Source organism: Osmia lignaria, chromosome 2, assembly GCF_051020975.1.
Source record: "Osmia lignaria lignaria isolate PbOS001 chromosome 2, iyOsmLign1, whole genome shotgun sequence".
Taxonomy (NCBI): domain Eukaryota; kingdom Metazoa; phylum Arthropoda; class Insecta; order Hymenoptera; family Megachilidae; genus Osmia; species Osmia lignaria.
In genome coordinates, this window is record NC_135033.1 from 8,856,633 (window position 1) to 8,869,459 (window position 12,827).

At 40.6% G+C, this 12,827-nt stretch overlaps 2 protein-coding genes across 6 annotated transcripts; both read right to left on the reverse strand.

Moving 5' to 3' along the window:
• Window positions 1-671: 671 nt before the first annotated feature.
• Window positions 672-9,863, reverse strand: LOC117607015 (uncharacterized). 5 transcript variants are annotated; one of them, XM_034330171.2, is made up of 12 exons: window positions 9,515-9,756; window positions 8,587-8,697; window positions 7,848-7,999; window positions 7,024-7,090; window positions 6,712-6,956; window positions 6,117-6,429; window positions 3,035-3,482; window positions 2,337-2,630; window positions 2,152-2,210; window positions 1,594-1,766; window positions 1,127-1,293; window positions 672-1,050 (listed from the first exon to the last, which is right to left on the reverse strand). In XM_034330171.2, exons 2-12 carry the CDS (start codon window positions 8,683-8,685, stop codon window positions 1,022-1,024), a joined length of 2,046 nt encoding a protein of 681 aa, XP_034186062.1. In that variant the 5' UTR covers window positions 8,686-8,697; window positions 9,515-9,756; the 3' UTR covers window positions 672-1,021. The 5 variants fall into 5 exon arrangements, 4 of the variants coding, with proteins under 4 accessions (XP_034186062.1, XP_034186061.1, XP_034186058.2 ...); XM_034330170.2 differs by having other exon boundaries at window positions 1,131-1,293; window positions 9,515-9,754; XR_004582115.2 differs by lacking the exons at window positions 672-1,050; window positions 2,152-2,210 and having other exon boundaries at window positions 1,152-1,293; window positions 9,515-9,755.
• A 259-nt stretch (window positions 9,864-10,122) lies between these two features.
• On the reverse strand, window positions 10,123-12,482 carry LOC117607019 (gastrulation defective protein 1 homolog). Its single transcript, XM_034330179.2, has 2 exons — window positions 12,297-12,482; window positions 10,123-12,210 (listed from the first exon to the last, which is right to left on the reverse strand). Exon 2 carries the CDS (start codon window positions 12,195-12,197, stop codon window positions 10,212-10,214), a length of 1,986 nt encoding a protein of 661 aa, XP_034186070.1. The 5' UTR covers window positions 12,198-12,210; window positions 12,297-12,482; the 3' UTR covers window positions 10,123-10,211.
• Window positions 12,483-12,827: the final 345 nt, after the last annotated feature.

A 12,827-nucleotide genomic window follows, 5' to 3' on the forward strand; every position in this document is an offset into this window, starting at 1 on the left:
GATTTGCGAGTATCTAATCGCATCCCTAATCGCAACGGCAGCGTCCCCTAGCCAACGACCGTTAGATGGAAGAAAGACGCGGAGCACCCATGCGATGGGTGGCGTTGAAGAGCGAATGGGTGAAACGAGAAACGTCATCCGCATGACGTAGGATCTGAAATTCATCCGGCTATCGGAACGAAGCGCATATGCATGACGGGATGAGCCATGATTTTCGTTCTGTTGGAGAGTGGTTGCATTTTTTGCGCCGGTGGCGGTCACGAGGGCGCGAACTAGTTCGTGAATCATGCCTAGAATGCTTTACATAAATTGCTCGGGACCGACGTCACGTTCTCGGACCCTAAGCATGAGACGACCATCGGGAGTAAGATAGAAGATGAAGAAGGAAAGAGATGGAATATGTTGGTTGGCCACGGTAAGAAGTGACTCAGCCCCAACCCGTACGCATGCGGTACACGCGAGGAGAAGTCGGAAATCCACGGAAAGGTGAAAGTATGCGCGACTCATCCGCGAACCGACGCGGACCACGGATCCTCGGATATCCGATTCCGTGAAAGAATCTTGCGTAGAACGTGACCATCCTACCGTTCGATATCGTTGCGTCAAAATAGGCACGATTCTTGGTACCATTCCGTCTTTGAGGTGGGTGCAGGTATAAAAAGATTCGAAAGTATCGTTCAGATGACGATTTACGAAAAAAAAAGAATCAATCCTTTTTTTATTAACGCTTAATTTTTATAACGTGTTTTCTTTTTTCACAATGCTTGCACTTACAGACATGTATATACGACACGCACACGCACTTTGATTAATTAACGTTACGTTTATATTTGATTACTCTCGTAGCGCACGTACTCATATATCGTTTTGAAGTAGCGTTGTTTTTTTTTCTTCTTCTTCTTTCTTAATTATCGACGCTCTGGTACTTTCTGTTCAATGTCTTCTCGTTAAAAAAGAAAATTCTTTTTTCTTCTCATCGATGACTTGACGGGTTCAGTGACTGACGCTTCGAGTACTTCTGTCATCCGCGGTGCTCAACGCTGGGGATTTCTGAAATAAAAACAGAACAGAAGTAAAATATATATGAATGGAATGTTTTAGAGATCCTTTGGATCGTATGGGATACCTACGACCCTCTCGATTATGTCCTCGGCGGCGTTTACTTTGGCAGGTCTAGCTGGAATTCCTTTCTTCGGTTCTTTTTCCATCTTATGAATCATCTTATAGACACTCGAGTTCATTAAGTGATCGTAATTCGGTAGATTCGTCTTCTCGTACTTCTTAAAATTTACTCTGTAAATCGATGAATCATAAAACGATCGTCAATAGCTTGCATCAAATTATCGTTAATGTGTTATCTTATAATTTTCAAGAATAACTTTCAAGCCTTTCAGGCTGTTTTCACACGTGAAGGGGGGGATTAAAAATGATATATTTAGAATATTAATCACGAAATGAATGACTCACGTAGAGAATGAAATGAATATATTATTAATGAAGTACTGCATTTTATTAATAAACATAGGTACTACATGTATTTCATTTCTTTTGGTAGCCCATCGCTGGTTGCAATATTAAATTACACGACCTTACCCTAGGGCTCTGCCTCGAATAACTTCCGCCTGGGAAGATAATACTTCGGCAATCATTTCATCATTGAAGAAATCATTCGGACACCTCCATCTACGACCAAGCGTCAGTTCCACCTGCTTAGCCTGGGGCCAGAGATCTTGCGAACGTTTTCTCCCTCTTTCCTTTACTCTTTGCTGCGAAAAAAGAACATGTAAAACGTCATTCCACCATCCATGGTTATTGAAATTAACGTTTTTTCACGAGCCAGAAATACTTTCGACATAGGGTCACGATAGGATTCACGTGCTTCTCGATAAAATCACCTGGGTATAATGCACGCGACACGGATGTAACGTTAACTATACAAAGTTTAAGGACTTGAGATTCGCATAGTTACTCAGACATTTCAAAAAGAAAAATAAAAAAAATCATCCATAGAAGGAGAACATATAAAAATTATGAAGTTTCCTTGGTACACAAATAACGATGGAATTCTTGAATCACAGACAGTAGGGGAGAACGAGAGTAACAGAGATTATTATACATTGAATATACATTCCATATCATTCTCTGGAATACCTGTAACTCTTGAATAACTTGATCTTTCGGAGCTAGATTCGGATCTGGTTCGAAACTTCCTATAATACACATCGCTTTGCTATCGTTATCCTTGTTTCGTACAATCTTTATCCGATCTTTAATTTTTTTTTTTTTTCAAACTTAAATTTATTAGGATCGAAATTAAGTTTTGGAAAAGTATTTACCATGAGAAGGTGCAGGGCTTGGTGATTTTAAAACTTTCGTCTCATAGGATACGACGAACTTCTTCACTCTGCTTCCTTCTTCGCTCTTTACCGACACAGTTCCCTCCAGTTCTTGCGTTTCCGTTTCTTCTTCTTCCTCTACCACCTCCTCGGTTCTCACGGTTACTCGTTGGGTATCATCGTAGAACGCCGTATACGAAAAGTCTTCGGTGAATTCCGTCGTATCCTGTTCCTCCGTTTCCTCTTCGTGCTCCTCTTCCGATTCTTTCGCATCTTCGCGAGCTTCTTCGGTTTCTGCAACGTGAACGTATATCTCAATTTCTATCATTTCATGGAAAAATTCGTCCAGGTCTAAGTCGCGATTGACCCAGTCTCCTGTTCATAATTAGCCGCCAAGACGAAACGGTCGTAATAACAACGACGAATCGAAGACAATGCGAGGGAAAATTATTCATCGTCAGAAACATTCCAAAGAGATTCCTATCTCAAAGTCATACCGAAGAAACGCGAACGGATACCATCAGTCTGGTTTCGCAACGGAACCCTGTATGTTCCGTGCATAGTTGACGCTTGGCACCGCTTCAAAAGGCTCGAACGCGTGAAATTTGAAAATATTCGTACGCGTGGGCTTCGCTCGGGATATACCTATCGAGGCCTATCCCCGCGAAAATGTAATCTTAGAAAATCGCAAAACCCACCCCGTCGCCCCTCGCCGTTACTGGTGGCGCCATTTTGGACACCGCTCAGCTCCATGATCTTCTGCAGTTGGTCAGATACGATTCTCAGGTGACTCTCGATCTCGCTTGGTAGCTGTTTCAACGCTAACAACTGTCGTTGAACGTTCTCCAACTGTTTCTCCAGATTGATCTCTGTGCTCACAAGTTCCTTGATCTTCTCCTTGTTCACTTTCGACGCCAAGTCAGCCATCTCTTTCTCGATCTCTCCCAAAACCTTCTCCCGTGTCGTCTGTTCTTCTTTCTCCTCCTCGGATGCTTCTAAATCAACCTTCTCTTCGTCGCAACCTGTTTCCGGTGTTCTTCCTTCGCGTTCTCCCTCGCTGTCTTCCGGTTTCGATTCAGCTTTCGATTCCGGACGAGATTGCGGCTGATCTGAACAAGTTGGCTCAGGGGTGGCTGCCGGTGTTGCCTGGATTCAAACGAAAACATTCAGAGTACACGAGGCTCGCGGAACGGTGAATAGTTTAATTGTGAAAATATAAGTGATATTAAAACGCATACGAGGTCATGTTCATTTGTGATTATAATTAGTTACGTTTGACGCTAAGTAATTTTCATCAGGAGGGTATTCGTATCAAATACGACCTCAAAGGGTTAACTGTCGGATTCTCAAAGGGGAAAGAAAGCTTTAAATTAGAATTATTTCTCTTTAAATGAAAAAGGTTGGAGACTCGAAATATTGAAGTTGAGAAGAAAAAAGAAGAGTGTGAATTAAATTAATTTTTGTAAAGATAGGATAAAAAACTCTTCAAATATCCCTCGTATTATTATTTATTATTCTGACGTTGACTGTCCACGTGCCTTTCAACGACGAGCAAACTCGTGTTCCCCTGTTAACAGGTTAAGGTTTATCTAGATTTTAGCATTGGGTGCATCCAGATAATATATGCTTTTTATTTCGAATTTACTATTTTCTCGACAATCCATCACATTGACAATGAGAACAGTATATTGGTAGATAGATACAACATGCATCGATCTCCGCGTGCATGATAACGCGAGATGACTTTTTCTTTAAACATTGTACTACGTTATATGTACCTGTTAGGCCATGCAAGTCACACGATCAAAATGAAAAGTTGCCACAGGGGTACCTGGTGACCGGCACCACGAATTAGATAGTAATCCATTAATTAATTAATTTGGATAGCATTGTATGAACTTTTCAATGACTAATCAGAAATCAGTCACTTTTCACGACTGCATAGCCTTAGAAACAAGTACAATCGCTATCTCTAGAATCGTGTTATGGTTACACTGAACAGAAGATACAACACACACTTTACGAACGACGAACACTGTTTCTTTTTCTCTTTTTTTTTTTTTTAATATACGTTTACAGATGATCCATGATGATCTAGCGTCTGTTAGGGATGATGTCCTAGAACAAGTGACGTCGTTTTAAATCTAAACATAATCGTAATTATTAATAACACCGTCTAAAATGAACGTGTACGGATAGACGACAAGCTTCGAATCGAACATATTACTTGTACATGTACAACAAAATGATGGAGGTGCAAGGCACGAAAGCGTAAGCGACCAATCGTGTGAAATCGACCCCTATGTGATTCGTCAGACCCTCGTACAGAATCGTTGGTACAAAAGACAATCTACGACGGTCGCGATCGTTATCTTGTACGCCTTTCTTATCACCAGTCGTTAGTTCCGTTGATTCTCTGTTGAACCAATTCAGACCGAACAGACCGTTTTTACCAACATTGGAAACGTTCAGGGTACCGGAACTACCTCTGCAAGATCTCGACAAACGTCTACTTCCACGATGGAACACCTCTGTCGAGATGAAGTCTTTGGAGGATCGAATTAAATTCGACAGAGCTGCGTCGTTTTCGACGCTCGTAACGAATTGCTTTTGGCACGTGTTCAAGGGTGCACATCCTGGAATAACGACGGAAGAATCGGAAATAATCTGATATATATACTTGACTATCAAGCCGAGAGATTCGAAGTGTTTTCTGAGGACGCGTTCGAAGTAACGCGTTCGTACGAACAATTTCCTCTTCGAGGCGACAAACGACGATGAACGGGTCGGGTAACGATCGCGAAACTCGTCCAGATCGAACAAAGTATTTTCTAAATATCTCTCTAGATAGTGACCTTTCATCTTGATCATTACCGAACTCCTCCTTCTGTCTCGGCCTCCTGGTTCCTTGTAAGAAGTTACACCCTTCAAGTAGTTTATTATACGAGCGACGTTTCGCCAAAATATACGCTGGAAGTAGCGACCTTTGAAGTAAAGACGTTTGCCGATTCGCGATCTGGATGTTAAGGAACTGATATCGTTCATCGAGCCACCTTGCTCGAGGTATCGTTGAATGTCCGAACGAAGACGAATCGCGACAAATTCGACGCTACGGAGGAGAATCTTCTCCGCGTAACGGGTTCTCCTCGAGGAGATCCGTTTGCTCGATAACACTTTACCGAATAGTTTGTTCGAGAGAAAGCTGTCGAGGTTAGGCTGGTCGAACAAACCATCGACCATGCGTCTCATCCAATTATCTTCCCGCTTCAAGTACGTCTCAAGGTAACGACCCTTGATTCGGGATGTCTCCAGGCTACTTCGACGCCGACGTTCTTGGAACGTGTTCGGTTTCACGTTGTCGCAAGCATCCTGGAAACATTCCTCGAACGAGGACTTTGGTTTGACCGACTTTTTAACCTCACCGTGACCTCTCTTCCCGAACAGACACCTTCGAAAATAGTGACCCTTCGTGTAGAAACGTTTCAACTTGTGCTTGTTCGACTGTCGACGCGGCGAAGCTACGGTTTCTTTTTCTTCGCGTTTAGACGATTGTACCGGTACGATATCCAATTCCGAGATTCCACGATTCTCAGATTCTAGATTTAGAGAAGACGATGGGATCGAGCAGATCTCGATTTCCGGTTCGACACACAGAGAAGAGAACTCGAAACACGTGACGGTTGGTTCTGAAGATGAATTATCATCGAATTGCTTGAACGAAACGATCGACGAATCGTCTTCCTCGATCTTCATCCCCGATTCATTACTTTCCATGTTTACCTCGGGAGTCGGAGGCTCGGGGGTCTTTGTCGCGTCTTCGGGTTTCAGCAAACCCTTCTCCAACAGCCTGTCGGTGATACTCCTTTTTTGTTGTTTCTTTATCACCACTCTGTACGACTCGACTTCGGTTTCTTCTGGTTCCTCCTTTTTACGGGGCACTGGTACGGGTCGTTCGGGCTTCTGTAGAAAGACCGAGGTACGTTTCAATTGTTCGACCAAAGGAGGTTCGGCTGTGGCGATGTTTCGAAGCTCCTCGATCACCTTCGATTGCTTTAATACCGTAGCTCGTGGTCTGAGCTTTTTAAAATTCACCCTGCAACCATTGTATTAATTAGCCTTTGCTCTCTCTCTCTCTCTCTCTCTTTTCTCTTCGATGACTAGATTAACCCTTTTCGGTCATCAAATCGTGTCAGACATTCTGTGTTTCAAAACTAGTCATTTGATATGCAACCTTTATAGCGTATTAAAATATTGGCAGAAAGATTGAGTTTGCGGCGCTTGAATTGCTGAGCAACTTGCCAAACGATCAGAAGGATAAAAAATGGCCACTCGACCGAAAAAGGTAATCAAACGGTGTTGAACGATAAAATTATACCCTAATACGCCTTTGTCGTTTAAAAGTTCTTCCTCCTCTAAAATCAGTTGGGCAATCTCGTCGTCCGTGAGATTCTGATTCGGCACGATCTCGCTATTGGCGTCTTGAGGCTTCTCCGGGAGCGGTTCCACTTCAGGTTTCCCCTCTTCCTCGTACACCTTCTGCACGATCGTTATCTCTTGTTGCTCGATCACAGTCTCCTCCGTCAATATCTTTTCTGGGAAGACCGGTGGCAAATCTGCGAGCTAATAAACAACGTTACGTGTCTTTAATAAAATCACCGTTAAAATGTGAAGAGCTTAAAATACATACAGGGATCTTGTAGGGTACGATGTTCTCCTCGGACAGCGCCTCCACAGCCTTCAGTGGATCTTCTTCTCTGTACAACAATTAAACTGATTAATATTCCTCGTTGTAACGAATTTACGATTCGCCAAGCTGTCAGCTGTCAGGACACTTTTTTAACCACCTCGGAGTTAGATGAACGAAATTAGAACGAATGGCTGATTTTAACTCGCTTTTCCGAAGCCTAGTGCGAGCCGGTGCACTCGCGAAAGGGTAATGAGGGAATAGAGGAACAAATGTGTGCAGTGTAAATGCCAGTAATAAAATCGCCAACCAATGATAAACAGATTTCATTCTGGGTCACCTATTTATAAGTGTTGCAATTCGTTGCCACACGTTGCCCGTACGCCGGGATATATTCTGGCTGCGTTATTATAATACGCGTCGTACGCACCAGGTACATGTCGTCCATTTTACACGATTTTGTAAATCTCCTTATTTTTATCATTACCTTCTTTTTTTCTCTCGGCATATATACCGAGCAATGGTTAATAATAAAGTCGATAACGAATTGCGAATTCCAAACGTTCATGGCGGGACAATATCTGTCTCGTGAATCATCGAGCATTCGAAATAAAGTTTTCAGACGATCGAAAGTAGTTCAAGTTAAGCTTCGCTGTCCAACTAGATCAATTCGATGCAACGATACAACGTTGGCGTTGACATTGATATCGGATCGTTGTCACGGTTAATGTCGCATTCTATTTCCGCCGGAAGTAGGGATAGCAGCGAAACGAAAGCTTTCTACAATTTCATTTTATTATCTCGTGTTAATTAAAGGAGAGTTTTACCTCTTTACACCCAAGACAAAATTATTGCCTGCTCTCATTAGCTCTTCGTGCGCTTGACCATGAGTTAAACCACCGATGGGCTGATCATTTAATCTTACTACGACGTCGCCAACCTTCAGTCCCATACATTCCGCGAGACCTCCCTCTGTGACCTAAAAACATTCCTCTTCTTATTTACTCAATTTACTTTTCTTTGCTGAACAAATGTGACACGTTAATTAATGATACGCATTGGTAGTTCTCAATTGATTAGACTCAAACCTCAAAGTGATATTCTAAAATTAATGAACGTTTGAACGTATTTGCTTCCATAGTCACTGCAATACGCAAAAGGTACTTATAAATACATCAAATCCGGTAAACAAGTTACAATAACAAGTAGAAATACATCCAGCTCATCTATTATCGCAGTGAAAACAGGAAATTATAACGCCGACGCATTTAAATCATCCTTTTCTATTATTAAATGATCTTTTTACTATTTTGGTCTTTGAATTTAAACAGATGTGTGAGCTCGTTGAGTTCACCTTATGCGTTTTGTCGATAATATAGAAATTTACTATATGGTAACAATTGTTGCGTGTAGTCTACCTTACCGACGCCCCTGTGTCCATGCAACCCGGCATACTCCGTTGCATTCGATCATGCAAACGTTTGTCAGGGGTTTCATATGTGAATTTTTATTAATGATAGTGTGTTTAAAAGATGCAAACAATGCAGTAACAAGGTAGATACGTACTCTGATGACAGTCAGCGGGTGTGGAAAATCGCTTCCACCCGCTAATCGAAATCCCCATGGTGTATTGTCGAATTTCGTGAACTTTATGCTAACAGCCATATTGTTCTACATCTGAAATTTATATATTTACGTTAATGTTAGAAAATCATACAAGGAAGTACATTCATCGACCACGGTAATTAGTCTTGAAAGTAATTTCCGTGTTGATTCAATCGATTATATAATAGGAAATAAACGGAACTAGTTCACGAGCTTGAATTTCCTCGAGTCGCTTCACCGATCGTACTAAAAGAGTAAGTCGCTCCGTATTTAAACCCCCAAAGAACCTTTATAGAAACAACATTTATACAGTCGCTTTCTTCTTCTTATCGATATTTTACATTTGGCGTTGACATCGTCAAGTTTACTTCCTGTAATTTTGATTTAAAAAAAGAGAAACAAAATACATGGACAGGAAGCATTCACATCCTTGGAAATAATATATTTTTCCAAATTTCACTTCCGTTACGTAATGTCAACTGGAAAGCATAAAACCGATATGCAAGGAATCATCGTTTCGACTCCTTGACGTTGTAGATATAATTGATAGATTTTATTTAAAGAAAATCAATATATGAAATATTCACGGTCAAATCACGTCACGTTCAAATTTGGCAGTCGATGTAGCATCTCGATTCGAAGAATCAATATATGAATCAATACATTCTTCCTGTTCGTTATTGTGATCGATCTCGGATCTGTACGTTTATCTACGATAGATCATATCGAAGATTGGTTAAATAAAATTGAAAACAAAAAGGATGGCGTCTGGAGCGCGGCGTCAACCGAGAGGAATTCGTAGTATGTATGCGGAAGTGGCCGCGCAACGGCCGTAACGAATATAGTCTAGCGGTGCGAGAATTTTAGTCAATGATACGGGGTTACTTGCCAGTGAGTTGCGCGGCGGATCGTCGCAGGAACGCTGCCACCACGATGCACGGTAAATGCACCACCGAGGAAATTGCTATATCACTGGATTCATCGATCGAAAATCGCATGGGACATCAAACCCAAGGACCGATCGATTCAAACGAACCGACTGACTCTCGAACACGTACAAAACGGTGTCACGATAAAGTTTGCCAGAAGACGATCGTAGCTGCCGACTCGAACGCCACAAATACACGGCCTCTTCTCCCCTCAACCCTCTGACCCCAGCTTCCCTTTCTATCCAATCGCAAATCACTAGGAAGCAGGCTCGATCTATTTACTGATCGATTTATTTAGATTCGGGTCCTCGATTTCCTCGTTGTCCTATGAAGCGTCTCCCTCTACAAGTTACTCCTTCGCGAACTCAACTTTACCTATGCCTACGCGGTACGACGAAACCGTGAGGACGGAACTTTAAAAATTAATAGTCTCGCGCCAAATCGGTTTAAGAAAATCGTTCCGGTGAACTCCTGCCATCTACCAGTGTGATACCATAAGTCGGTTATAGTTTGGTTTAATTCTTTGCTTAGAAATGTTTTACCATCTTTTGCTTATGTATTATTCAGTAAACATTTATTCTTAATTATACTTATTACATACAAGGGCGTCATACATTATATAATAACATAAAACTTTATACAAAAACGGTGCATAATCTAAGTTTTTGGCTTTTTTGCACTTGATGCTCCATCCTGCTCGTCTGTCTGAAATATTGTTTGTGGTTGTGTTTTTTTATATGCTGGAGCAATCCAATATGGATTTTCCTCTGCTACTTTTGCATATTTCAAAATAGCTTCCCTAGGATCCTGATCGTCTTCTATCCTCTTGCTGAGTCCCAAATTTCGAATTACATAAGAGCTAAGAGTTCCTCCAGAAGAAGCAACTCTTCCACCTTGTCCAGAAGTAATTGGTAAATCTGGTCTTCTTGATTTAACTGGATCTAGACGATCTTTTTCCATTTGTTTTCTAACTGATTTAGGCCTGTCTTGTCTAAATAGTGGAAGTGCATGTGGAGTTATAATTTGTTGGGTTGACATTACTTCAATGTGTTTCTGTTTCAGATGCGTTTTTACAACACACAATTTTGCACCTCTCAAGCTCTTCTTTGAATCATAATATACTTTAACTATTCCATTTCCACAACCAATAAATATTTGATTTAGTTTTGGATGCCATAATGTCTTAATGACATGCGAATTTGTTACATCTATAGCATCAATTAGATCAAAAGTTTTGGTATCATAAAACAGAACTCTACCAGTATTTTGACCTTTACTCAGAGATTCTCCTGTGACAACAATTGAATCATCTGGATTAAACATACAGTCGGTTGTATCATACCGAGAATATAAATTTGTTGCTTCAAAAACTGGTGTTTTGAATGCTCTTAAATCCCAAAGCTTCAAAGTATCATCACAACTTCTGGTTGCAAGCATTTGTCCAAGATAAGAAAAATTTAAACTTGATATCTCAGCACCTTGTGCATGTGCATTTCTCTGAATCAGTGATGGATTAACAAAATTTTTTCTATGATCCCACATTTGTATGGAACCATCTATACAACCACAAGCCACCACATTACCTTCTCTACTATAACCACATGTAGTTGGTATAGTTTTAACTCCATTTTGTGCCCTGCATTTTATTAAGTACTTATGAGCACGTGGTCTGTATAAAATCCATATTCTACAAGTGCTATCCTGTGAACATGTGAGATATTCCTCTTTTGTAAATGGATGCCAACAACCACTATTTAATCCAGCTGTGTGTCCCTTTGTGCGGGCCATATCTGTTATGTATTGATCACCTTTGACAGTTTCACATTTTTCAAAACCATCCCTATCCAAAACTTTTGCTTGTGCAGAACCAGATATGACCAATATAACATCACCAGTCATAGAGTATTGTAAACATTTTATAGGATGATTCTCACAAGGTTGTAAAGTTCTGAAACTTCTCATAGATGAATCCATCCCAGCAAAATCCCAAAAGCAAACATCATAATCAATGGAACCTGAAGCTAACCTTGCTCCAGAAGGATCTGCTGCAATAGCAGTTACTGCTTTTGTTCCATGAGTCATTGTAACTTCATGACTGCATGGAATTTTATTTTTTAATTGTGTTTCTTCACTGTCAGATTCTTCATCTTCGTCACTGTCAACATCATTATCTTTTACTTTCATCATTTTCCCTGTATCTGCTGAATCCTGAAGTGTAGAAGGTATTGGAGGACCAATAAAACTATCATCATCATCATCCTCATTGTCATCATTATTTTTATTATCATTGGTATTATCTTTAATTTCTTCTTCAGATTTGTCAACAATTTCTTCAGTTTTAGATTTCTTTTCTTCAGCAGTTGCTTTATTACTACTGATAGTTTTTGTAATGTTTTCTAACATTTCTTGCACATCAAAAGACTTTGCCTTCTTACCAAAGCCTGTTATACCCATAACATTTTTTAAATTCTGAGTTTCTTCTTCATCTTCTGGCTTAATCTCATTCATTTTTGTTACATTGGTTTCTGGTAATTTTTTACCAAATACGCCAAATCCAGAACTTACATTTTCTGTGTTCTGAGATGATTCCCGACTTAAATCTTTATTAATTTTCCCAAAGGTTATAACCTTTTTATTATTCATGATTGTATAATACCTGTAAATTTTTCATATAAAAGTAGAAAGTATAATCTTAAGTATGTTTTCATACACGATAATTTGCCTTAATTAAAAATCTATTACCTAATACTTTATAACAATACAAATAGTAGCTCCAATGCAGTTATATGTCGAGGTTATTATGTTAATTAATAAATTAATTAACATAGTAATACATTGTTATGTATACAAACATAGTATACAATCGTTTCATCCAAATAAATACAATTTTTCTACTATTCTTGATACGGCGGTGACGCTCTCTGCATACCGACATTATGCTATTCGGGGTACCGGGGACCCCATATGCATCGGTGGCGCTCTCTGTATACCGACCGGATATCATATCGGGGTGCCAGGGACCCCGAAGCATCCTGGATGCCGCCATTGGCATCCGGGGTATCGGGGACCCCGATGCGACAATGCTGCTCTCTGCGTACCAATCTGATATCATATTGGGGTATTAAGGACCCCGAAATGCCAGTAACTCTTTGCATACCAATAATATAGCATCAGGGGTGCCAGGGACCCCGAAGCACCAGTGACTATCTCTGCATACCGACATATCATCTGGGGTGTCGAGAACCCCGAAGCACCGGTGACACTGTTTGCGTA

Coding starts and splice junctions, on each gene's coding strand:
- LOC117607015 (XM_034330167.2), bottom strand. CDS start 8,685: ATGGCTGTTAGCATAAAGTTCACGAAATTCGACAATACACCATGGGGA. Junction 8,000..8,586: donor ACCCGCTGACTGTCATCAGA/GTACGTATCTAC, acceptor GAATGTTTTTAG/GTCACAGAGGGAGGTCTCGC. Junction 6,957..7,023: donor TCGTACCCTACAAGATCCCT/GTATGTATTTTA, acceptor GTTGTTTATTAG/CTCGCAGATTTGCCACCGGT.
- LOC117607019 (XM_034330179.2), bottom strand. CDS start 12,197: ATGAATAATAAAAAGGTTATAACCTTTGGGAAAATTAATAAAGATTTA.